At 36.9% G+C, this 27,027-nt stretch overlaps 1 protein-coding gene across 4 annotated transcripts in view; it reads right to left on the reverse strand.

Moving 5' to 3' along the window:
• SNX29 (sorting nexin 29) overlaps positions 1-26,171 on the reverse strand; it is a 653,362-nt gene extending 627,191 nt beyond the window's left edge. For all 4 annotated transcript variants that reach the window (XM_074280586.1, XM_074280587.1, XM_074280588.1 and 1 more), the window contains exons 1-2: positions 26,072-26,171; positions 59-123 (exon numbers count right to left, since the gene is read on the reverse strand). In XM_074280586.1, the coding sequence (XP_074136687.1) occupies positions 59-123; positions 26,072-26,078 (72 nt within the window). In that variant the 5' untranslated portion in view covers positions 26,079-26,171. The remainder of the gene's footprint in view (positions 1-58; positions 124-26,071) is intronic.
• Between the last annotated feature and the right edge of the window lie 856 nt (positions 26,172-27,027).

Here is a 27,027-nt window from a genome sequence, read left to right on the forward strand (position 1 = left end):
CATTGAAGACAAAATAACTGCACAATCTCACTAATGTAGCAAGTTTTTTTTTTCTTACCTGTTTAACTGCATCCAGTAGCCGTTCTAGTAGAAACTGTCTTTTGGTATCATTAGTCTGTGGTCCTAAAATTCAACAAAATTATACTAATTTTATTTATCAGACATGTATTATGACTTGAGATATCACACAAATGATTTTTCCTATTGAAGTGATCATCTCTAAAAACAATGTTAAACTATAATCCAAGTTACTCTTACTAAGGAAAACAAATATTAACTAAACTTCCTAAATATTACTAAGATTAATTCCTAAAGGAACAAGTCATGCATTTATTAAACACCTATTTATGCTTCAGGCAGAATTGACATAAATGTTAAAAATGCAATGTTACATTGAAAAAGTTACATAAAAAACATTAGCCTTTTTTCACACACTACTATCTGCAACTTACCAAAGAGGGATATGTATTCACAGACTTTCACTCTAACTTGATATGTTCCCTACTGGGTTTCTCACTCATGATATTGAAACACCTTTTGAACATCTGTTTCTATAAATAAATTCTGCTCTTTAATTAGCTGAAAGTTTACTTTGTGCTATTCTTTACCCAAAAGAAATAATAAGTTTTTCTTTCTTTTCTGTGTTACATACTCAGGTCAGTTTGCCCTTTAAGCAGTGCCAGTTTGAAACCCAGCATGGTAGTCTGGGTTTTCTTATTAGTTAAGACAAATGGGAGCTAATTCAAGTGCACAATTAAATTTACTAGAGTATGATAGAATTTGGGTGTACAAACTATTTGAAGTTTAAATAAATTATGTATATTTATCCAAGAACTGATAAAATAAATTATATCATCCTTTCTAGGGGCTCTCCGACATTATTTCCCTTTTACTTTTTCAGATTGTTAAACCCTTAAGTTCTAACTAGACTCGTTTCCTCCCTTCAGGACAAAGACAAATAACTGCCTTTAAAAAGTAATCATGATCTCTAAACAAAGTCCTTTTCATTTGAGACAAGTTTTTCTTCTAATGATGAGGTCCTGAATAGCCAGATAGGCATTTGCAGGGAAAGCCTGAAGCTCTGTACAAAAACAATCTGGAAAAGAGCAACTCCCAGAATCAGGCAGAGAGGAGTACAGATAGAAAAAAGAGTAAAATTTTTTGATTTTGATCAGGCCTTTTGTCTTTAGATAGGCCTTTTGTTGAAATGAAGTGAAGATCTCTAGTAATTTTATTTACTGTGTCAAATCAGAAAGGCAAGTTATTTTTTTTTGTTCAAAAATATTTTATTAATTTTATAATTATAAATTTTTGACTATATATGCATGAGTAATTTTTTTATAACATTATCCCTTGTATTCATTTTTCCAAATTTTCCCCTCCCTCCCTCTACTCCCTCCCCTAGATGACAGGCAATCCCATACACTTTACATGTGTTACAGTATAACCTAGATACAATATATGTGTGTAAATCCAATTTTCTTGTTGTACGTTAAGTATTAGATTCCAAAGGTATAAGTAACCTGGGTAGATAGACAGTAGTGCTAATATTTTACATTCAATTCCCAGTGTTCCTTCTCTGAGTGTAGTTGTTTCTGTCCATCATTGATCAGCTGGAAGTGAGTTGGATCTTCTTTATGTTTAAGATATCCACTTCTATCAGAATACATCTTCACACAGTATTGTTGTTGAAGTGTATAATGATCTTCGGCTTCTGCTCATTTCACTCAGCATCAGTTCATGCAAGTTTCTCCAAGCCAGAAAGGCAAGTTATGATGTCATCACCACCACTCTCCAGGTTATATTTCCCCTAAAGAAGATATGCTTATAATGTACAAATTTGCTAATTCTTTTTAAGGTGCCAAGGGATAATCATCCAGTCAATGGCTACTCCTTATTACAGGAAAGGATGTGACCATCAACAATAATGGATATGGCTCTTTGCAACAATGAGATGACTGAGGACAGTTCCAATAATCTTGTGATGAAGAGATCCAACTACACCCAGAGATAAGACTGTGGGAACTGAATGTGGATCACAACATAACATTCTCACTCTTTTTGTTGTTATTTGCTTGCATTTTGTTTTCTTTTTCATTTTTTTTTCCTTTTTGGTCTGATTTTTGTTGTGCTGCAAGATAACTATAAATATATATATATATATACTGGATTTAACATACATTTTAACATGTTTAACATATATTAGATTACTTGCCATCTAGGGGAGGGTGTGGGGGGGAAGGAGGAAAAATTAGGAACAAAAGGTTTTGCAAGGGTCGATGATGAAAAATTATCAATGCATATGTTTAAAAAAAAAAAAAAGCTTTAATTAAAAAAAAAAAAAGTTAATGAGGTGATTCATGCCAATTTGAATAATCTGATAATGGAGAAAACCACTCACATCCAGATAGAGGACTATCAATACTGAATGTGAAATGCTACAACATAGTATTTTCACCTTTTTTTGTTGTTTCCTTGCTTGTTTTTTCCTTCTCATTTTTCCCCCTTTTGATCTGATTTTTCTCATACAGAATGACAAATGTAGAAATATTTAGAAGAATTGCACATGTTTAACCTGTTTTGGATTGTTTGCTGTCTAGGGGAAGGGAGACGTAGGGAGGGAAGGAGAAAACTTTGAAACACAAAGTTTTGCAGGGATGAATATTAAAAACTATCTATGTATGTATTTTGAAAAATAAAAATCTATTATTAAAAAAAAAGAAAAAGAAAAAAACACCTTTATGAAAGAATAGGCCAAATGGTAAAAAAAAAATACATAAAAATCTAATGAAAAGAATGCCTTGAAAATCAAAGTTGATCAAATGGAAAAAGATATACAAAATATCACTGAAGAGAGCTCCTTAAAAAATGGAATTGGTCAAATGAAAAAGGAGGTACAAAAGTTCACTGAAAAAAAAATAATTCCTTAAAAGTTAAAATTGGGCAAATGGAAGCTAATAACTTTATGACACATCAAAAAACAAAATCAAAAGGATGAAAAAATAGAAGAAATATCTCATTATTAAAAAAAACCTATAAAATAGATTCAGGACAGATAATTTAAGAATTATTGGAATACTTGAATGTTCTGATCCAAAAAGAATTTAGATATCCTCTTCCAAGAAATTATCAAAAAAAAACTTCCCTGCAGAAACTAGGCATTGACTACATCTAACACTGTATACCAAGATAAGGTCGAAATGGGTTCATGATCTAGACATAAAGAATGACATTATAAATAAATTAGAAGGACATAGGATAGTTTACCTCTCAGATCTGTGGAGGAGGAAGAAATTTGTGACTCAAAAAAGAACTGGAGATCATTATTAATCAGAAAATAGATCATTTTGATTATATTAAGTTAAAAAATTTTATACAAACAAAACTAATGCAGACAAGATTAGAAGGGAAATTAGAAAAAAAATTTACATTCAAAGGTTCTGATAAAGGTCTCATTTCTAAAATATATAGGGAATTGACTTAAATTTATAAGAATTCAAGCCATTCTCCAATTGATAAATGGTCAAAGGATATGAACAATTTTCAGATAAAGAAATTGAAACTATTTCTAGTCATAGAAAAAGTGCTCTAAATCACTATTGGATCAGAGAAAAGCAAATTAAGACATCTCTGAGATACACCTCTGTTAGGATTACTAAGTGAGAACTGAGGTTGTCTGGACAGTTACAAGGTGAGAACTCAGGTTGACTTGATAGAGGGGGCAAGCTCATTGGCTGGGGTGGTTCTTCCCAGAAGCCCTTGCATTATCCCACGCCCATTCTCTGGGAGAATAAAAGAGAGGACTCTCAGAGAAAGAAGAAGACTCTCTGCATTACATCAGGCCTGACGGGGCTCTCTGCAGGAAGGGAAGTCACTTCTAAGGACAAGAGTTAACAGCAACTGCCTGGAGACAACGGTTCATTACAGGAAGAAGAATCTGTCTGAAAGATTTGAGTAGACACAGCAGATCTCTTCCCAGAGAGCGATCCAGCAGCTTCTGGAGACGACAGCTCGTTACAATTGGCGCCCAACGTGGGGCAAGGACTTTTGCTTATCCTGACAAGAGGAGCTAGACCAGACCTTCGCAATTTGGCACCCGAACAGGGACAGACACAGTCCTGATTCCAGTAGAAAAGCCTCCCATCCAGATCTCAGTCTCTCTGACCCAGAACCGTGAGTAAAGAGGAAACTTTGTTAAAGATTAAGTGAGTGTGCTAATAGATAAATAAGGAACTTAACTTGTTAAGGGCTAAACCAGGAATCTCTTATAGTGAAATGGGGCAAACACCTTCTGTTCAAGGAAAATGTTTAGAGAGCATCATCAAGGTTATGAAAAGCCAAGGATTGATTATAATTTTAGAGGAGATTACTGAACTTTTAAGAACTGTGAAGGTCATATGTCCTTCTTTTTCTCTGGAAGAAGAATTGGATCCAGATGAGTGGAAATTAGTAGGAGAGCAATTAGGTGAACAGTACAATTACCTTTGTGACATTTTACCCTTTGGTTCCAGACCAAACTCAGTTTCCAAAGATACAATTCATACCTACAATTTAATCCAAATGGCTTTAAAAAATGTTATTCTAAAGGAAGAGATGAAGGAGCAAAATGGGGAGGTGTCAACTAAACTAGGTGAAAAGGATGAATCAGATAACAATGAAGTTAAGTACAATTCTGAGCAACAGCAACAGGAGCACCTCCCATCTCCTCCCTCAATTAGCCCTTCAGGGGTGGAGCAAGAAGGAGGAGAGGAAGAGGCAGAAACACAAACAGAATTGTCTGTGAAGCAGTCTAAGCCTATGACAAGATTAGAAAAAGCATTGGTTAAAGCTAAGAGAGAAGGACAGGATATAAGTGATTTTATACATGCATATCCTGTGCTTGAAGATATTGACTCTGTAGGCCATAAAAGGAGAAAATATGCACCTTTAGATTTGAATAAAATTAAGGATTTGAAAAAAGGTTGTACCCTTTATGGGGCTACATCAGCTTATGTCAAAATGTTACTAGATGGTTTGTCTTATGAAGTCCTAACCCCGAATGATTGGAAATCCATAGCAAGGACATGTCTGGAACCTGGAGAAAATTTATTATGGCTTGCGGAATTTCATGAATTATGTAAAATTCAAGTCAGATGCAATTTGGAAATAGGAGTTAACACACAATTCACTTTTGAGCACTTGGCTGGTGAAGGTCGGTATGGAGAGAATTCGGAACAGATTAATTATACCATGACAATATATGAGCAAATTGCTAAGGCTGCAATAAAAGCTTGGGGTGTCCTTCCTGGACAGAAAGATCGTGGAGAGGCTTTCACTAAAATACAGCAAGGTCCCAATGAACCTTTTGCAGATTTTGTGGGACGTTTGCAAACTGCTGTCAAAAGAACTATTGGAGAAAATTCAGCTACAGAAATAATGACCAGACATCTGGCTAAGGAAAATGCCAACGAGATTTGCAAAAGAATTATATGGGGATTAGACAAAGATGCTCCTTTAGAGGAGATCATAAGACGCTGTGCTACAGTGGGAACAAATGATTTTTACACCCGGACAATGATGAACATGGAAAGACAGGGTCCCTCCTGGCAAGGGATTTCTAGAGAAACTCGGCGATGTTTTCAATGTGGAAAAATTGGACATCTAAGAGCTCAATGTAGGCATGGAGATATAGTGAGAAGACAGGGTGAAAGAAGACCTAAAACCCCATGTCCAAAATGCAACAGAGGACTCCATTGGGCATCAGAGTGTAGAATAATTCAGAGAAATGGGATGAGGGGCCCAGGTCCAGGGCCCCAGGCAAAAAAGACTTGGGGCATGATGGCAGCTGATGTTACACCCAAAGAACCTTTAGAAGGCCAGGACTCTGATTTGATCAACCAGCAGAAAAGCAATCACATGGCAGAAAGGGATTACCCAATCAGTGAGCCAAAAGGCAATCAGATAGCAAGAATGGATTACACTTGGGGAGAATACAGGCCTTTTAAACCAATAGGGGTGTGTCCAGTGCAAACAGCTCCAATGTAATTGCCAGATGATGAGAAGATATTCAGAAAGTGGTAAATAGAAGGTAATTAGATAGGTTAAATGCCTGGGAGAGAGGGTTTGCTTGTATTTCTTCAGCAGGAGAAGGAATCAGATGGGTGCCAACGAGTCATATTCGCCTTGTCCATCAGAGAGAGACAGAAAAAGAGAAAGACCTCAAAATAAAGGAGAAGATCTAAGAAACATCTGACACTGAAAGAGCATGGATAATAAGAAGACTGTTAAAGAACTTTAAAACCAGCAGGAATCATTGGACTTCCTCACACAAGATGAGACTAATGGACAATGGACTTATGGACATTTATAAATTTTCAATTTATGATTATGTTATATACTTCTAGCATGTGTTATGTTACTATGTTACTATGTGCTTATGTAATTTATGTAATTATCTGTAATACTTCCCATATTGATGGATTTATGTTTCAAGGTCATTTATGTAATTATCTGTAATACTTCCCATATTGATGGATTTATGTTTCAAGGTCATGACTGTCCTATGTTCTAAATCAAAAGAAAGGGGGAGATGTTAGGATTACTAAGTGAGAACTGAGGTTGTCTGGACAGTTACAAGGTGAGAACTCAGGTTGACTTGATAGAGGGGGCAAGCTCATTGGCTGGGGTGGTTCTTCCCAGAAGCCCTTGCATTATCCCACGCCCATTCTCTGGGAGAATAAAAGAGAGGACTCTCAGAGAAAGAAGAAGACTCTCTGCATTACATCAGGCCTGACGGGGCTCTCTGCAGGAAGGGAAGTCACTTCTAAGGACAAGAGTTAACAGCAACTGCCTGGAGACAACGGTTCACTACAGGAAGAAGAATCTGTCTGAAAGATTTGAGTAGACACAGCAGATCTCTTCCCAGAGAGCGATCCAGCAGCTTCTGGAGACGACAGCTCGTTACACACCTCTCTCAGATTGGCTAAGATGACAAGAAAGGATGGTGATAAATGTTGGAAGAAGTGTGGGAAAACTAGGACACTGGTACATTGTTGGTGGAACTGTAAACAGATCCAACCAGTCTGGAAAGCAATTTGGAACTATGCTCAAAAAGTTATAAAGCTGTACATACCCTTTGATCCAGCAGTGTTACTACTGGGCTTATATCCCAAGATCTTAAGGGAGGAAGGGGATCCACATGTGCAAAGGTGTTTGTAGCAGACCTTTTTGTAGTGGTAGGAGTCTGGGGACTGAGTGGATACTCATCAGTTGGAGAATGGATGAATGGAGTATAGGATATGGGTGTTATGGAATATTATTGTTCTGTGGGAAACGACCAGCAGGATGATTTCAGAGAGGTCTGGAGAAACTTTCATGAACAGATGCTAAGTGAGATGAGCAGAACCAAAAGCTCATTATACACAACAACAAGAAGATTGTACAATGATCAATTCTGATGGGCATGACTCTCTTCAACAATGAGATGATTCAAACCAGTTCCAATTGTTCAGTGTTGAAGAGAGCCATCTACACCCAGAGAGACGACTATAGGAATTGAGTGTGGTTCACAATTTAGCATATTTTGACTCTTTTTGTTTCTCTCCTTTTTTTTACTGGTTTGATTTTATATTTCTTGTGCAGCACGATAATTGTATAAATATATATGCATATATTGGATTTAACATATATTTCTACCATGTTTAACATATATTGGAGTACTTGCCATGTAGGGGAGGGCATGGAGGAAGGAGGGGGAACTTGGAACATAAGATTTTACAAGGGCTAATGTTGAAGAATTGTTCATACATATGTTTTGAAAAATAAAAAGCTTTAATAAAAAAAAAAAAAAAAAAAAAAAAAAAAAAAAAGAAAAAGAAAAGAAAAAGAAAAACTGCCCAGAGAAAAATAGGAATTTAAAGAATCCACCTGGCACCTTCTAAAAGAAATCCTCAAATGAAAACTCCCAGGATTATTATAGCACAATTCCAGAGCTCCCAGAACAAGGAGAAAATATTGCAAGGAGCTTGGAAAAAACAATTTAAATATTGTACAGCTACAGTCAGGATAACACAAGAATTAGCAGTTTCTATAAAAAAGGACTGGAGGTCTTAGAATATGATATTCCAGAGAATAAAATAGAAAGATCAAAGAAAGTATAAACACTTCCACACTAGTGCCACTGAAACAGCAAGCCGTGGAGCGAGCTGGGTTGTAGCCTCAACCGCAGTCACAGGAATTTCACCTCTCTAACATGTTGAGCAGTCCTGAGTTTGAGCTCAGGAATTGATAAGGGACACCAGGCTCAGCTATGCTATCAAAACATGGATGAGAAGGAACCAAGACACTCCAGTTGAGTACAGAAGTGGTAGGGTACAAATGCTGCTGCCTATGGGCACCCACAGGAGAGTGAAATTCTTAGATTCGGTTCCAGGCCAGAGGGTAAACTGAAGGAGGACCTGAGGCCAAAGGTATCATCCCACATACACAAAATGACTGCACTAACAATATGCAGAGAGAGAGTAGGCAAAGGAGAAAGAACCCAACCATAGAAAATTACTATGGAAATAGAGAAGACAATGGTTCGTCATAGGAGGATACTTTAGTATAAAAAAAAAAAAAAAAAAAAAAGCTCTCCTACCCAAAAAAGTAATATCAAATGATCATCAGCCCAAAAAGAATTTATAGAAAAACTCAAAAAAGATTTTAAAAATCAAATGAGAGAGAATGAGGAAAAATTAAAATTAAATACAAATATATAAAATTAATATAAAATAAAATAAATTTTAAAAAAAGAACAATTCAAGAAAATAAAAAGATCACATTTCATTTCTCCTCCTCTTACAGATTGCCTCCTATCTTCTCCACTCTTTCACTTATTTTCAATCTCTGCTATCTACTGTCTCATTTCCTACTGCCTACATGTCTCCTTGATCCTTTCGTCCTTACTATTATCCTCTCTCTCTCTTTGGCCCTTTGTATCCAAATGTCTATGATAGGTGCTTCTACTTTCCCTCTTCTCTTTCTCTTTTTAACTTCTTACAATCTGGCTTTTGACCTAATTATTCAACTGAAATTGTTCTCTACAACGTTATTAAAGATTGCTTGGTTGCCAATTTCAATGGCCTTTTCTCAATTCTCACTCTCTTTGATCTCCCTGCACTCTTTGACATCATTGATCACTCTCTTCTTTGACATTCTTCTTTCGAGATTTTCAGGACATCACTGTGCTGGGTTTTCCTACTTATCTGATCCCTCTTTCTTTGTCTCCTTTCCAGGATATTCTAGATCACACACTCTCTAACAGGTGTCCCTGAGGGTTCTGGCCTAAATCCTCCTCTTTTGTCCATCAATACAAAGGCTTCTTTAACTTTTTCTACTTGAGAGCCCTTTTTGCATGAGATATTTTTGCACAGACCCCATCTCAAATCTGAGCTAAGGTGTTTCTGGCTGCTCCTGCATGTACAGTGCAAAGTGCTCATGTTATGTGTCCAGAACCAAGAATGCAGTGAAGTCAACTGAAGCAGCATGGGCAAGTGCTGTCAGAAACATGTTGGATTAATTTCATGTTTGATTTTGAATTAATTTTTGGTTGTGTCAGAACCTTTTACTGCTGCCAAATTTTTTACAACTCCAAAATTCAGTTTATGAAACCCTATATTGGGTCATAACTCTATCTGACCCAGTATATAAAGTTTTGATCCATACTACTTGGTCATGTCCCATCAGTTCCCATGGATTAAATTACCATCTTTATGCTGATGACTCTCAATCTCTCTGCAAGTACCAATCTTACATCACCAACTGCCTTTCAGACATCTCAAATTGAAAGAACAATAGACATTTTAAACTTAGTATATTCAAAATAGAACTCATTATCCTTCCCAAAAAACACTTCTTTCTGTCCACCACACATACACATCCCTTCTCTTTTACTACAGAAGGCAACACCATTCTCCTAGTCCTGAAGGCCTGAAACTTAGGATCATGCTGGATTTCTCACTATCTCAACTCCCATATCTAGTAAGGCCTGTCAATTTTGCCTTTGAAAAATCTCTTGAATATGCCCCCCCTTCTCTCTTCAAACATTGCTGCCATGATGATATCAAGAATCATATCACTCTTGAACTATTACAACAGCCTGATAGTGGGTCTGACTGCCTTCCGTCTCTCCCCTCTTCAATCCATCCTCAATTCAGCTACTCTTCCCAAAGTGTAGGTATAATCATGTCATCTCCCCCTTCACTCTCAACTACACCCACAACAATAACCTTCAGTGGTTTTCTATTACTTTTAGGAGCAAATGCAAAATGCTGTTTGGCATTTAACCTAACCCCTTGTTACCTTTTTAGTCTTCTTACAATTTATTCCCCTCCACATACTTTAGTAACACTGGTCTTCTGGCTATTCCACAAAGGATATCTATCTCATAATACTGGACATTTTCTTTGGCTGTCCCCCCAAATCTAGAACACTCTCCTCCACTCCAACTACTGACTTACCCCGACTTTCTTTAAGCCCAACAAAGACTCCTCCTTCTAAAGAAAGCCTTCCCCAATCCCTCTTCCTCCTCCTACCCCCCACACTTTGTACATTTCCTTTTTATGCTGTTGATATATAGTTTGCTTTGTGTGTTATCTCTATCAGATTGTAAGCTCCTTGGAGGCAGGAAGTGACTTTTGCCTCTTTTTTGTATACTCAGAACTTAGCCTAGTACCCGGCATATGACATGCACTTAATTTTTTTTGATTGATTGATTAAAACAAATCAATCTTTGTTCTGAAGATAACTCAAACTCTAATCACCCATATTCTCTTACACCATAATGAGCTTCTCTAGCTGTTACTACTACAGGGTTACTAAAGAGGAAGACTAACACTCTCAGCTTATTCCCAAGAATAACAATTTTTTAGCTGACATATGGACAGAAAAAAAATTCTCCAGCTGCTTAATTTTTATTTATCCTTTACTCAGTGACAGACAAAATTAATAGGGCCAAACTGTAAACCACACTGAACTCTGCCCTTTGCTCACTCTTCACTAGTTTCTGAGTGAAAAGGCACATGAAAATGAGTTTCCTGTACTTTTAAAACAAAGCCCCACAAGGAGGATTATGTCTATGTGAGGTCAACACAAGCTTCATGGGGTTCTTAGCTCTATATAGTACTGCCATATTATTCTTATAAGTCCAGCCCCATGAAGTAATCTATACCTGTTCTGTTATATCAAATGAAATAGTGGTTCTCTGCTGTTAGACAAGCAACCATTTAAACTACTGAGACGAGCACTATTCTATCTAAATCCACAGTGTGTGCTTAAAGTTTGTTGAATTGAACCCAACCATTTTTAAAATACAAACATAATCAAGAAAGAAGCTTAAAATATAACCAAAGGTCAATAATATGCTCAAAGCAGTTAAAATGGGTTCAAAGTTTAAAATATAGTATTTTTAAATGCCTTCATCAAAGCAAGAATTTATTGTGTTATCTAGACATAGTTTTAAACATGATTCCTGCTTAAAATTCTCCCCCAAATCTAACCCAGTATATAAGTATCTTTGTTCTTTGGGGCTTTGCCAATAAAGCACAAGCTCTAATAGGTTCTAATATTCTGGGAAGGCACTAAATACAGTCCAGGAAAGGATTGTATCTGGCTTCTGAGGACCAACCTGTCTGAGATATTCAACACCAGCATGTACCCACTAGGTAGTACAGTCCGGGTCCTCAGCAACCCTTGGAATAAAGATAAATAAATGCAAATGACCCTGAAAAAGAGGAGATCCTTTCCTATAGTGCCAGTTTCAAAATGGCAGAAAGAAAAGAATTCCACAGTTTTTAGACAATTTATAAATATTAATTTATTTACTGAGAGTTGACAGTGCAGTAGACATAATTCTTCATGTCAATCTTGTCATTCTTACCATTTAAAGATAAAAAGTTGTAGCTAAATGAAAAGATGAATAGAGGGTATAATTATCGTTAATTACATGTCCAACATCAACAAAAAATATCATTTCATGCTCATCTTATATTCCAATGCTCATATTTATAAAAAAGGACACTATGAAGATGACACCTTATGTGGTAACATCTACTGCAAAGGATAAGAAGGTAGAAAAGTTCTACAAAGATCGTCCAAAGCAAGCCACTATTTGCTTTAATACCAAGACATTTAAATGCAAAAATGGATGCAAAAGAAGACAAAAAAAAGTCAGAAAATGTGGTTTGGAAATAAATTATGACAGAGCTCAAAGACTTATAGAATGTAATAGAATGTAATTATAATAATTTACATAGCACTTTAAGATTTACAAAGCCCTATACAAACATACATGTATGTATATATGCATAACAGGACGTGGCAAAAATTTTAAGTTTTGAGGATGACTTTTGGAATTAGAATTGTGTGTGTGTGTGTGTGTGTGTGTGTGTGTGTGTGTGTGTGTGTGTGTGTGTTGGTGATGGTGTATATGGTGATATAAACTTTATTGTCCCCTCTTTACATAGTAGAGAGGTTAGATGACTTGCCCAGAGTCACTTGGCTCATCAGTGTCTGGAATGGGATTCAGATTCAGGTTTTCCAAACTACAGACCCAGTTGGCTCTAATCACTACATCACTCAGTTGCTTCAATAAATACAAAGCTCTAAATGCACACTTTTTTTCGATTTGTCACTCAGATTTGCTAACAAGATTTCCTGGTTTCATGTTTTTCATGAGAGTGTGTGTGTGTGTGTGTGTGTGTGTGTGTGTGTGTGTGTGTGTGTGTGAGAGAGAGAGAGAGACAGAAAGACAGACAGACAGACAGACAGACAGAGACAGAGAGACAAAGCCTGCTTTTCCTGTCATACCTTCAAGAATGTGGCCTCAATACCTGCACAGATTGTGCTCCAAACGATTTTATGAGGGATGAAAAAAAAAAGAAAGGATAGGAATACAGTAGCAAGATAAAAAAGAAAAGTACTTTGAATATACAGAAGAACATAGAAAGCCAGAAATAAATGTAAAAAAACAAGATATCTGAAAATTATATGATGAATTTGCTATTTTGGAAAAAAAAAAAAAAAGTCAACTTACATCTAATAGAGATTTGCAGTTTCTTGTATATTTCTTTTCATGTTCAACTATATTTATATGTATGTGAAAAAAGTTCCTCTTATTTGGAGTTTACATTCAGATTTTAAAAATAAATCCTAAAGCTAGGTATACAGAGGCGTGTATGTCCATCATTAACATATCCTTCAAGAACTCAAAAGTATTTGATATGACTAACCTCAAATCTCACCACAAAAACAAACTAAACTAAACTAACAAACAGGAAATGACTCTTAATGTAAAAGTGACTTCCAAGCTGGGCATCCAAATTACAGATAAGTCATTATCTTATAAAAGCAAAAGTCAAATTCAAAACTGAATTAAGAGAAACAACAAATAAGGGCTACATCTGAAAATGAGGAAACTCAAACATATTCTCCAACAAATATGGAAGGAAAATGAGTCAAAAATTTAAAAAAACAAAAAACAAAAAACTAGATATTGTGAGTATCATCATTTCCTAAGGAAGTTCAAATTATATATAATCCACTACCACGCCAGAAAATCTAAAAGAATCTATTTAAAAACTACCTCAATAAAACATCTGACCTTCTCAACAGACATGGAGAAAGGGCAACCAAAGGCAATCTAAGTTTAATATATAAACACATCTATAAAATCTTACAGAGAAGGATAAGGGTCACAACATGAGCAATGTCACTTTAGAAAAGAATGAGAAGCAAAATAAACTAAGAACCTGGCATGGAACCCAATTAAGCAAAATTATGTTAAAGGCCTTTTAAGGATTAAACTAGCAGGACAATCAACATACAAACAAACAAACAAAAATAATGTCAAAGATCTATAAGGATTATTTTAACAAATCCTCCCTCCACCACTGACAACAGAACTACCACATTTGAACTGTTCCCAATATAGAGAATCGAGAGATATAGAAAATGTAGAAAAGGAGACAATAGACAGTTCTTGGGGTTTTTTTTTAATTCTCTCTAAATCCAATAGAATCAGAAGCCTTATAATCAAAAAACGATTGTTTCAAAAATAATTACCAACCCATAAATTTACTTTCCCATATCTGTAACATCTTTTATGAATATAACTTTAACAAGTATTAAGGACATCCCCAGACAAGACATATATAGTAAACAACATCTTGGTGTGTACTGGCTATGAAAAAAATTTTTCATTCTATAGAGTAAAATTCTGCCTTAAAATATCTCCTCTGATAAATTGCCTACCATGCATATGTTAAAAACCATACAAGCTTTTACTTAACTACAAAAATACTATTTGACAACCCTCTAATTATTAATTTTCATATAATATGAAAATATATATTGGCAAAGGTATTTGCAACTGCCATGAATGATGTCTGGCACAGAATCCAAATTAAAGGGAGTCCTCTATAGACAAAGGTAAATTCTTTTTTTTTTTTTTTTTAAGATGACATTGTGCTCCTTGCCCAGGAACACTGCAAAGTCTCCTAAATCAAAGTTATAATCATTTGGAACAATATAGTCTTACTGTCCACAGATGAAAAACCAAGTTAATAATGTCTATTGTCCAGATTATAATATTGTTTTAAATAAACAATCAACAGAATTGTTTATCAGAAAGTCTTTAACTAGCAAGGAACAACAAAGGCTTTGAAAACTCAAGGTGTGAAATATAGCAAAAAAAAAAAAAAAAAAAAGTTTTTTGCTTCCTTCAATAGAGAGGAAAAAAGATACAGAAAGCTTGGGCTCAGATATTAGCTGAAAAGCAGCAGAGATTTGGGTTTTGGATGGCTATGGAAACTGTGAACTCAAGATTCTCCATACAAACCAAAATAAGAAAAAAAATATATATAAACTTTCAGATTAAGAAAAAAAAAAAAAAAAAAAACACATGGTCTGGTTTGGTTTTGCATTTTTTAAAACTACCTATGCTATCATGGCCAAACTAACTCTATTGGGAAATTATTTGAATACAAACGTAAAATTTCTAAGATTGATTATGAATATAAACAGCCTGTACTTATTTTTAGAATGTGGATATGTAATGGCCCTTCCAGCTTTAAGATTCCTTTACTGATATTTATTACACAAGAAAAAAGCATCACATGGAGTAGATTTTTCTTTACATTAGGTCTTCAATGAAAAGTCACAATACCAAAAGTTCTTTAGCTAATTCCCAGGGCTAACACTACTTTAAATATCGGTTCTCTAGAAAAGAGCTGAGAGCAGTAAGTGACTTTGTCTTTCTCATCTGTTACCTGAGGAAGATCGATGAAATAACCTCTTAGAGCCTCTTAAATATCTAAGTCTACAATCTCTGCTCCTTAATGGCACTGACAGCCAAAATGATGGCATTTCAAGGCTTATCAGTAATAGAGTCAGGTAGTGAATTGAAAGCTCCTTAACTCTGCTCTGTTGAGTCCATGCAAGAAAACTAGCTAAAAGTATTATGATTTTAAGCACTATAGAAGTGTCAAGACAATGAGAAAGACTGCTCCCCATAACACAGCAGAGAAGAGCACAATACATCACCACCTGGTTTGTGAACACAAAGTTCTATTGAAGAAACGATTCTGAAGTTGTCTAGGGCCTTATGGTCATTACAGGATTATAGATTTAAAGAAAGAAAAGTGATTTTAGAAAGTGAAGTCAAAGGACCTAAATTCAAAACCTACCTGCGACAATAATCACCTTTGCAACCCTGAGTAAGCCATTCATTGTCTCCAGCCTCCCAATTTCCCTAATTTAAACTGAGAGGTCTGAATGAAATGGCCTCTAAGGTTTCTTCCAACTATGGATCTATGATTCTACGATTCTATACTTTACAAATAGGAATCTGAGGCCCAGAAAGGAGTAATTTAGCCAAGGTCACACAGGAAAATGGCAAAGGTCAAATACAAACCCAGTGTCTGATTATAAATTCATTATTCTTATCCATGTATCACAGTTCAGATAGACTGGGTTATCTCCTGATGTGAAAAATGCCCCAAAGAACTGCAAGCAATTGCCCCCTGTGATTTGTCAAAAGCACCATCTCTCTCTTTCCCTTTTTCCTCTCACATCGTCTTTCCTCATAAGACTCATATTTAAACCCTTGATGAAGAGTTTGATAGACATGTTTGTCTTTGGTCTAAAAGAAATAGCCTTTTAAATTTAATAAAATGATTAAATTGTCCTTACCCCAAAAAAGAAAACTGCAAGCAATGCCAAAAATCAATCTTCTAAAATGCCTAAAAATCTTACGACCTAAGAATACTTAAAAAGTGATGAAATGGGGACAGCTAAGGGAGGCAACAGATAGAGCACCAGCCCTGAAGTCAGAAGAACTTGAGTTCAAATCTGGTCTGAGATATTTAACACTTCCTAGCTATGTGACCTCGGGCAAGTCACTTCAGCAAAAAGAAAAAAAGTGATGAAATGTCAAATAAAACACAGTAATAGACAACAGCAAATAAATCATTTCAACACTTTTCTGCCCTGAAAAGCTTGGTCCTTTAATATTTATCCTATCTTCAAGTAATTGAGGTGAACAACTATAATCATTAGGATTTCAGTGTCCAAATCCACTTTTGCTGATCAATATTTAATTCTTATTTTCTACCCTAATATGTCAGGTACTATTTTTATTTTTGTAAATTACTGATGTACTTTCCACTTTCCTTGCTTTTTATGAAAGCATACACCATTAAGGACAAAATCTTGCGTTAGAAGATTATCTTGGCTAATTTCAGATCCCTTTCCATTAATTCTTCATTCATATCATAATGCTCTTACTGAATTTCACAATAAATGACAAAGAGAAAATAAAAATGTTTGAAAAGTTCATAACTTCCACTGGAATGCACAAATGCTTTTAAAATGTGTACAAAAGGGAAGAGCAGAACAGGACAATAAATTAACTCAAGTTCAAATTTCAGGAAATGAAAACTAATTTTTTTACCTAGTGAACTTCCTAAGTTATTTCACCTGTATTTTTACCTCCTCAGTCAATGAAATGAATAATAGCCACCTATTCCCTGAGGGTTTATGCAAAATAATTATTAATTAAATGTGTGAAGTTTACTAAAATATTATTTGAAGATTCAAAGAATTATTTGATGATATGGGGCTACCAATTTCTTTATATTATCTTACTTGTTGATCTTATCATCTCCCATGGGTTCAATTATTATTGATGAGTACAAAATGATGAGGCTCTAAAGCCGAGATGGGTCAGTACTTCCTTTTCCTGGCTGTCTGATTATCTCTCTCCCTCCTCCTTCCCAAAGTACCAAGGCCAAACTGCCTGAAAGGGGACGCCGAAGCAAAGCCCGAGGGCACAAAGCAGAGAAAAGCCTAGTGCAAGGAATAGAATTTTGGAGATTGATTTTATACATGAAACAGGATCATAAGACAAAGTTTGTATTTGCAAAGGACTTTTCTGCTTCCTTTGAATATAGAAATGTTTGTATATCAAAAAGGTTCCTGAAGACACTAGTAAATTCTTTGAAGTTTGCATGAAAGGAATTTCTCTTAAGGATGTTAAATTCTATTAATCATTTGTGTCTCAGGTTATCTCCTTTGACCTCTTCTAAGACAGGAACTTCTCTGTTAATCATTTGTGTCTTGGGCAATCTCCTTTTAACCTCTTCAATTATCTCTAAGCAGATAATTCTTAGATTTTATTTTAAAAGATCCCATCTCTCTCCTGATCTCCAGTCTTGATCCACCAAAAAGTGTACAGGACATCTTGAACTAATTTGTTCTATAACCAACTCATGTCCAAAATAAAACATGTTGAAAACAGAATTCATTTTCTTTCCCACAAAACCCTCTCTTCAACTTTCCTGTAACTCTATCTACTACTATCTTCTCAGTCTCCTAAACTCAGTGTTATCCTTAACTTTTCATTTGCTCTAACTCTCCATATTCAATTTGTGGACAAATTTTGTTTTTTCTAACTTCATAATATCACTCCCATATATCACTTTCTGATTCAAACAGCTACCACTCTTGTGCAGGTTCTCAATAATGGACAACTGCAAAAAAAAAAAAAAAAAAAAAAAAAAAGGACAATTGCAAAAGCCTTCAGAATGATCTCCAGCCTCAAGTTTCTCCCCACTTAAAGCAAATCCTCCATGCAAACCAAATGATTTTCCTAAAATATATATCTGACCAAGTCACCCTATTCCTCACTAGGAACTGTGGCTCACTATTACTTCCAGAATCAAATATATCTTTTTTCTTTTAAATACCTTCACAACCTGATCCCCTTTTATTTTCCAGTTTTATACTCCTCCTTTTACTCTATTTTCCTATACTCTATATTTCTTACTGTTCCCCAAATATGCTATTTTCTCTCTCAATTCCATGCCTTTTCAGTGGGTATGCCTCAAGCTTGTAATGCTTCCTTCTTCATTTTTGCCTCTAGATTTCTCTGGCTTCAAAACACAACTCAAATCCTACATTTTAAAGAGGCCTCCCCCAATATCCCCATTTCTGAAGCCTTTCCTCCCATTTACCCTATGTTTTCTAGTTGTTTATATATTGTTTTCCCACTAGAATGTGAGCTTCTTGAGGGCAGAGACCATGTTTTTGGCTTTCTTTGTACTCCCAGTATTTGCTCAATGTCTGGCACATAGTGATACTTAATAAATACTTATTAGAAGACATGAGAAATAAATAACCTTAAGAGAAAAATTCAGATTCTTAAAAATAAGTTTTATTTTATGCAACATAGATTATATCAAGGCCTTTTCCACCGGAGTAGAAAGGGCAATAGATTTGGAGGGTTTGCAGGTCCCCCATTCACCATTTGCACATTGTCACAAGTCACACTGCATAAGTCACTTAAGTTTTCTGAGCCTGTTTCCTGTCCTATAACTGTAATATACAACTCACAAAGATATTTTGAAGAAGTACTTTTAAAATATGAAATATTACTAATATAGAAACTTGGCTCATCATAATCTTCAGTTCAAAATGAGTTTCACCAATATTGGTCAGGAGGGAAGACGAAGCTCTTCATCTTTAATTTTGCAATCTTGAATCCTTGATTTACATTGTTACCGATGCCGATTATTGTTTCTGGTATTCTGTTCCCAATAAAGTCTGAAAAGCATCATAGGTTTCCCCTTACAACAATATCAGTGTTCTCTTTCCAAATTTCAGTCATAGTCTATAGAAAAGTACACTTTCAGTCTCCAATTTTTTCAAAAAACTTTTTGTTTGGGGTCTTGGGGGAATTCTTTGCTTTATATTTGGAATGATCAGATCGATTTAATCAATTTATTTTTTCTCTAATACTGCTTTATGGTGAGTTTTGTTTACCAATGTCAAATAAGTATTAAAGGTCTAAATGTTTAGATATATATTACCAAAATCTCTTGCCTGAATGAAAGCAATGGAAATTTTCATTAGTATAAAAAATTTATACACATCTTAATTGATACTCAACACAAAAAGAAAAATATTACCAACCCTATTCTATACATAATAAAAGGGAGATGAGTGTATATATGTCATTGAGCAAACCATAGATCCATTTGATCCCAGTATATCTCTACATATAATAAACTATTAAATACTCTTTAATTTCTATCTTGCTCAGTTTCTCCGGCATTACATGCATATGTTTTGAAAATAAAAAGCTTTTAAAAAAAAAGTCACCTTCATATGTAAGAATGGCAAATGGGTCACTATGGCTGGACCACAGGTAGGATATATGAAGGGACAATATTGTATAATAATTCCAGAAAGAAAAGGCACCAGATGGAAGGGGAGAATATTAAATATCAAACAAAGGAGTTTATATTTTATCTTAAAAAGAGAGTCAAAACAGAGAAAGAAAATTATAGACAAATTTCCTTAATAAATATTGATACAAAAATTTTAAATAAAATCTATTTTATGCTAGAAATAATAAGAAGCTTTGTAGTATACTATGTGAAAGGGTAGGGTGACAGACTCAGACCAGAACAAAGGAAAATATCCATAAAGATTGTTATCTTTACCTTCCTCCAATTCAGAGCTCAAGTGCTATCTCTTCCACAAAGTCTGGTAGGAGGTTTCCTAGTTAAAAGTGATCTCTCCTTCTTCAATTTTTTTCCCCCATTCTTTGCATTTATGAGAAGGTTGACTTAGATGATTTCTTACATTGCTTCCAGGTCTATGATCATATCTCTCCCTTTTATTTCTGTAGATATGTTTTCTCCATTAGAATTACAAACTCCATGAAATATAATGTCTCTGTATAATATCTGTCTTGTGTCTTAAGTGTAGCATAGAGAATGCACTAAATCAATTCTTGTTGACATCAATCAAAATCATCTCAAGTACTTTTGCCAGATGAGGCCTGGTAAACTCCAATTCACTCAAATCTGTCTTCTCTGAATTATTTTCTCTCAACAACTTGACATGTAGTATACTGTCTTAATGCTAAAAGGCAACAAATCCAAATCATATGAGTAATATTGGTATCATACTGTCCAAATTAAAGTACCTAGCTGTCTTTTCTGTTAAAGTCTGATGAACTACAGAAAATAGAAAAGGGTATAGAATCATGCTATTAGGTAAGCAATGTATTTTGGAGGATAGGGTATTTTGTTGGGAAATTGTCTAAAAATAACAAAATATATCAAAAAAAGGAAATTATATCTTCTCATTTTTATTGCTTAAAATATGTATATCTTATTCATGGAAATCTATAATAATAACATAGTAACTGACCAAGCTTTTCAAAATTTACAAAATTTACTTCTCTCAGAACTCCATTCCTGACTCTACTGACTTTTTCCACCATGATGGAGCAGCCTTCTTACCCTGGAAATTCACTTTAACCCCGTAGTCCCATCTTCTGATTAGTCACTATGTCCCAGATCCTCTATTTTAAGGAAAGTGTCTAGACTAGCTATACTTTATATCCCTCTCCACTCTTTTTTTCCACTGCTGATTCTTCTTAGTGACCTTTTATGTGCTATCTTCCTCCATTAGATGGGAAGTTCTTATAGGGCAGAAACTTTTATATGTAGTCCCAATGCTTAGCACAGTGTCTGGCATACAGTAAGCCCTTAATAAATACTTGTGGGCTTGACTTCACAAAGCATAGTATATCTCATTTGCAAACCACAACCTTGTGAGGTAGGAAAGAGAAGTATTATTATCTGTATTATGAATAAGGAATCTGAAGATGGGACAGGTTAAGTAATTTCTTCCGGTAATTTAGAGCTGGAATAAACCAATAAGGTCATCATGCTCTCATTTTACAATAATGAGATAATAATTTTACAATAAGAAAAATGAGGCCAAGAGAGGCTAAATGACTTGTCCAAGATGCCAGAACTCCCATGTGGGATTCAAACCCATGTCATCTTGTGCAAGGACACACAGCCCAAAGTATCATATGTAGGGTTTGAACCTGCTGTCCCAACTGTACTATATGCTACTGATGTAAACTAAGATTTTTCAGGGGAAAATGATGTAAATTATGTCCCCTTTAACCTTTGGGAGGGGCCCCTGAAACTTGATCTTCCTTTTGGGGGGAAGGTTGTTCCTGAGCCTCAAACACCTTTCCCAGACAACACCCTTCCCAAATCCAGTGGTCTCATTAGTCCCTCAAACTGCTGGGGGAAAGGGGGGACCTGGGAAAATCCCATAAGGCCTTAGAAGGCTGATAAAAGACAAGTCTGAAACCCAAATCTTTGCAGGAGTTCTAAAGGGATTTTGCCTACTGATGAAGTTATTTTCTTCTCAGTGTTAAACCCACTTTTGTCAAATTTCTAATCAGGAGTTTTGCCTGATAAGAAAGCTGTCTTAGCATACTGTTTTCTTAACCCATCTTTGCTAATTCCTAATCAGGAGCTATTTGCCTTTCTGGACTTGGCCCACTGATGAAGGATATTTGCTTCTCAGTGTAAACACACCTTTGCCATATTCTTAACAGAACTTTGCTCATCACTAAGAAGGCTGTTTTCCTAATGTAAATAATTTCTTTTTTGCCACACAGACTTCAGGTACCGAATTCTTTCACAAGCGATCTGTGGCATTGACCAGAGGGGATCTCTTACCCTCAACTCTCATCCCTCATCACTACTTCTAGCATACAGCACTGGGATACCTATGCAGTGAATACTCTGAAATGCCACCATATAAACTACAAAGTAGTTTACAAAGGGTTTTCATATTTATTATACCATTTGCTTCCACCAATCTCTATTAAAAAGATAGCATAAGAAGCAAAACTCAGGATCTGAATGCAAGATTGCAGAGTAAGTAAGACTCAACTCCAGATCCTACCAGTTCTAGAATCAAGAACCATGATCAAATTACTTCTGCCATTGTCCTTGAATGAAGTATATTAATCTACTCACCTGTGGCTATACTCAACATCCCTATAATTTTCTAAATCCAAAATCCCCCTCCTGAGCTGCCATTCTTTTATATGTGTTGTCTACCCCATGAGAATATAAATTCCTTGAGGTCAGGAACGGTTGATTTTATGTTTGTATTTCCAATGTTCAGGACAGTGCTTGACACATAGTAATATTATCAAATGATATTTATAATATTTTAAAACTCTTAGCACAGTGCTTGTGGCACACAGTAGATACTTAAATGAGTACCTACTAAGTCTCTTTAACAAATACTTAATAAATATTTTTTCATTCATTCAGAACAAGGTCTTTTAATCTCAAACACAATATTCTTCCAGTACTCCACATAACCTAGTTAGTATATACATTTGACACAAAGTCTCCATGTCCTTTCTAATGCTGCTAGGTAATGAAACAGTAGTTCCTTTGAATGTCCACTTCCTTTGAAAATGTAATCCTCAATCTCACACACACAAAAAGTTTTCTCCAAAATACTGTCAATTATGAAACTATACCTTGATGACAAAGCTTATAAAAATAAAGCTGTTTACATTGTGCCTCAGTTTCCCTAAATTGTCCTGTTTCAATTCCCTTAATTGTTCTGCCTGAATCCCCTGGTTGCAACCGCCCTTTTCTGTTCATTAGGGCTGAGATAATTAGGGCTGTAGAAATCTGGCCACTCTGGCATTCCAAAAGCTAAAACTCCAGATGTCCTATCTCAGATACCTAATTGGCATCCTCTATCTTTAAATTCCAGACTTAATTCTGCCTTTAGTGACTACCTCTTCCACTCCAAATTTATCAGAATTTATGGTCCTCACCCTGTTAGAACCAGATTGATGGAAATTCCAGAGTTCACCAGAGTTCAGGATTCCACCCCTTGCCTTTGTCTCCCCTCCCTGATTGCTTAGAGCCACATGTAAAAATCATTGGAATCTCAAATCTGATCCTGGATTCTTTGAGATGAAAATCCAATTCAGCTCTGGAGGCAGAATGGATTCTGCTCTGCCTCCAGATTATCTTTCCCTCTCAGAAACCCAAATAAAATATTAAAAACTCTCTAATCTCTATCTTGCCTCAGATTCTCCGGGATTACAACATTTTAAAGTATTTTTAACTTTACACTTATATTTCATATCAGACAGTTAGGTTCATTAAATAATTTTCTGTAAGTATATAACAAGTATGAAAGTTTAATCATGATGTGACTAATAAAAAAGTAGATACAGAAACAAAATCAATCTATAATTATTCAGCTCAATCTAGGACATTAATTAACAACTAAAATTGGTTCTAAAAGAATATATCTCTCACAGTTATCACTAATTTCACAAGTACTATTCTTAAAAAAAGAACAATGAAATGCAAGTAAACTTAAGAAAAAAACACTTCACTTAGGAAATTAAACAGTCCTTAAAATGGTCCCATTAGAAAAAAAAAAAAAAAGAAATGTATGGATTTTACAATATTAATCCTATACTTAGCTTCTCAATGCATAGCAATAGTAATCAATAAACTTCTTTAAGAAAGCTAAAGAAAGTAAATAGATGTCATTATCCTTAAAGACAAATGTTAAGAAGAAATAAATATATACACAAGGCAAAGAAATACTTAAAAAAGAAAAAGATCCAATCCCAGGTCAACTGGAGTAAATTGGTGACAGATACACAATTGTTTTCCTGAGTCACTCCCAACTCTTGCACAAACATTCAGGAATGACTTAGCAACAAAACAAGAGCAGCAAACTTCACAGAATAGTAGAGGGTGGCCAACCAACCCAAGGAACCAAAACCTAAAGCCAGGACAAAAACAAAACAAATCTTGTCTCTCAAATTCTCCACACAAGCCAAGACCCTTATGGCAGAAGACCCCAGAAGTCAATCCTAGATAATGGGTATGACAGGAATGGGGAGGAAATGAAGGTGATAAATCAAGCCAAACCCTGGACAAGAAATGAAGGATAATTATGCTAAGTGGTCACTTGAACAACTAGATTGCCCAAAGAGCAATAACTTCAGAGAAGAGGGGACAAAAGAGCAAACAGAAAAACCATGAGGTAACCAATTAAGAAACTGTAAAATTCGGAGTTATTGGGAAGAAGGGAGTGAAACAAGGATGTACTGGGCAGCTGGAGTGTCAGACACCAGGAAGAGACTAAAGAACAAGGAAGCAGACAACCAGTGAGGACTAGAAAGCAGAGGAAACAACAAACAGGGAAAGACTTGAGAAACAGTGGCAAAAGCCTGGAAAGCAGGGGGAGGCCAACAATTGGTAGGGAAGTAGGACTAGAACTAAGCAGGGAATATGAAAATTTGGAGGAAGAGACACAGAAGCATGGGGACAGATGATATGGTGGAAGGCCTGGAAATCACTAAGTAAGAAGACAGTAAGGAAAGGATAGCTGAGAAGTAGGAAGGAAACCTGTGGGGGGCATGGGACAAAAAAGATAAAACTGTGTTTGGAAAGCAAAGGTGCTAGTTACCTAAGGGAATTGAGGAGAAGTCAGATAATTTAGAAGACACCAAAGATTTGAAAGATCAGACAAATGGGACTGGGAAGCTAGGGGAGGGAGGGGTCAGATAATACAGGGGTTCTGGAGAGCAGAGGTCATACATGGGGATCATGAGGAAGAGAGGAGTGAGAAGTCAGATGACTGGGAGGAAACTAGAGAGTAGGAGAGTCAGACAACTAGAGGGACTGGGAAACTGAAGGTCAGATAAGTGAGGGCCTGGGAAGGAGCAGGTAAACACCGGACAGGTCAAGGAAAGCAGACAGTCTAGGAAGCTGGGAATCAAATGACTGAGGATGCTAGGGAGTGGGAGGGTCAGATAAGGACCAGGAAGTCAGGGAGTAGGAGGGTCAGACTATGGAAGAACTGGAAAACTGGGGGCCACACCACTGGAGAGTCTGGACAAGTGGGGGTAAGATAAGGTTTGAGAAGCAGAGGGTAAACACATGGGCATTATGGGCAACAAGTGGTTCAAACATGTGGCTGGTCTGGGAAGCAGAAGGTCAGATGACTAGGGATGATAGAGGAAGTGGGAGGGTCAGAGAAGACTTGGGGGGTTTGGAAAAGCAGGGAATGAACATGTGGAGACCATGGGGAGCAGGAGTGGGGACAAACAGCAAGACTGGAAACCTGGAGATGAGACAAAGGGATGGGGAAGATGGGGGCGTGGGAAGCAAGGAACACATAGGGATCGTGTATAGCTAAGGGGGTCCACAAGGAGAAGGGGATGCCCAAGATTCTGGAGGGTCAGATCAGTAGGATGGGAATCTAGGTTGGAAAGGAGGGAGTCTGGGAAGACAGGGCTTATGACTAGGAGGATGCCAGTGAGTAGTAAGTAGGGTCAGGGAAGTAGGACTGGCAGGCTGGACCCCAGGGGCTATGGAGCAGGGATCAGGCTCGGGGGGAGGGCGTGGGCGTCCTGGGGACAGACACCAGGGTCCCGAAGAGCAGGGGTCAGACATGTAGGAGGCCCCCGAGAAGCAGTCAGACCTTTCGGGGGCCCAGGGAGCAAGAACTGAGCTGCCCAAGAACCCGGGAAGCAGGTGACAGGTACAGGAGGAGCGAGAGTCAGGAGCCAGTGACAGCGGAGGGGCCGCAAGGGGTTGTCCCCACGGGGACTGGCCCCGCGACCCCCTCGCTCCAGGTTCAGGTGGAAGGGCAGCACGGGGCGGGCCCCGCCACTCACCGCTCATCCTGCCGGTGCCGCCTCCACCGCCGCCTCTGCTGCTCGGGCCGGCCCGGGTGGGGGGGAGGGGGGGAAAGGGGAAGGCGGGGGAGAGACAGAAACACACTCCGCGCGCCGGCCCCGCCCCGGAAGTTGAAGAGCCGCCGGTCGCCCTCTGACCCGGAATGTAAATATCCGATTCAGGACTCCAGGTAGCTAAATGGGCTTAGCCCCTTGAGTTTAGCCTCTTCCTCTTCTCTGGGTTGCCGGAGTCAAGTAAAAAGGGGACTCGGGGGCAGAGAGTGGTGAAAAGATCTCTAAGCACGGAAGAAGGGGAGAGGGCCTTGAAGGAGGAGAAGGGGAGGGTAGAAAAAATCTCCTGTGGGGAAACCTGGGGAAGCAGCTTTGGGGAGGTGGGATTAGAGAAAGAAGAGATGACCTCCGAGGAATACGAGGCTCGAGGAAACAGTTAATTGCCCTAATTAACTTCTACATTAATGGAGCCCCGAAAGGACTGAAAACTTGGGGGTAGTGGACTAGCTGAAATTTACATTGCGATACATTTCGATTCAGCATCTTGTAGTGTACGCTTCCTATTTGCAGAGCCCTGAGTTAGACACCTTCAGTTCCCAGGGAGACACTTAGACGCTAGCAAGGATCCTCCTTCAGTGTTAGAGATCGCCACCTCCCTCGTTCTCATTTTAAATCTTCATTGGAGTCTCCCACTTTGATGGCAGCTCTAATGATAGAGGTCTTGTAACATTGCATGGATACAAATGTTGCAAGCAAAGGAGCCGGTCTTTGTCCCCTTTGCTGTATGACTGTATGCAGTTCTTTGGTGGCGTGTTAAACTATTCGTACCCACCACGTATTTTGTTAATTACCCTTTCCACTTTAATTCTTTGGTATCTTGGGAGGTTTGGAGTCATTAAAGGAACTAATTGATTTCCTAAAAACAATTCAACCCGCTTTTTTTT

The sequence above is a fragment of the Sminthopsis crassicaudata genome, chromosome 1 (assembly GCF_048593235.1).
Source record: "Sminthopsis crassicaudata isolate SCR6 chromosome 1, ASM4859323v1, whole genome shotgun sequence".
Classification (NCBI taxonomy): Eukaryota; Metazoa; Chordata; class Mammalia; order Dasyuromorphia; family Dasyuridae; genus Sminthopsis; species Sminthopsis crassicaudata.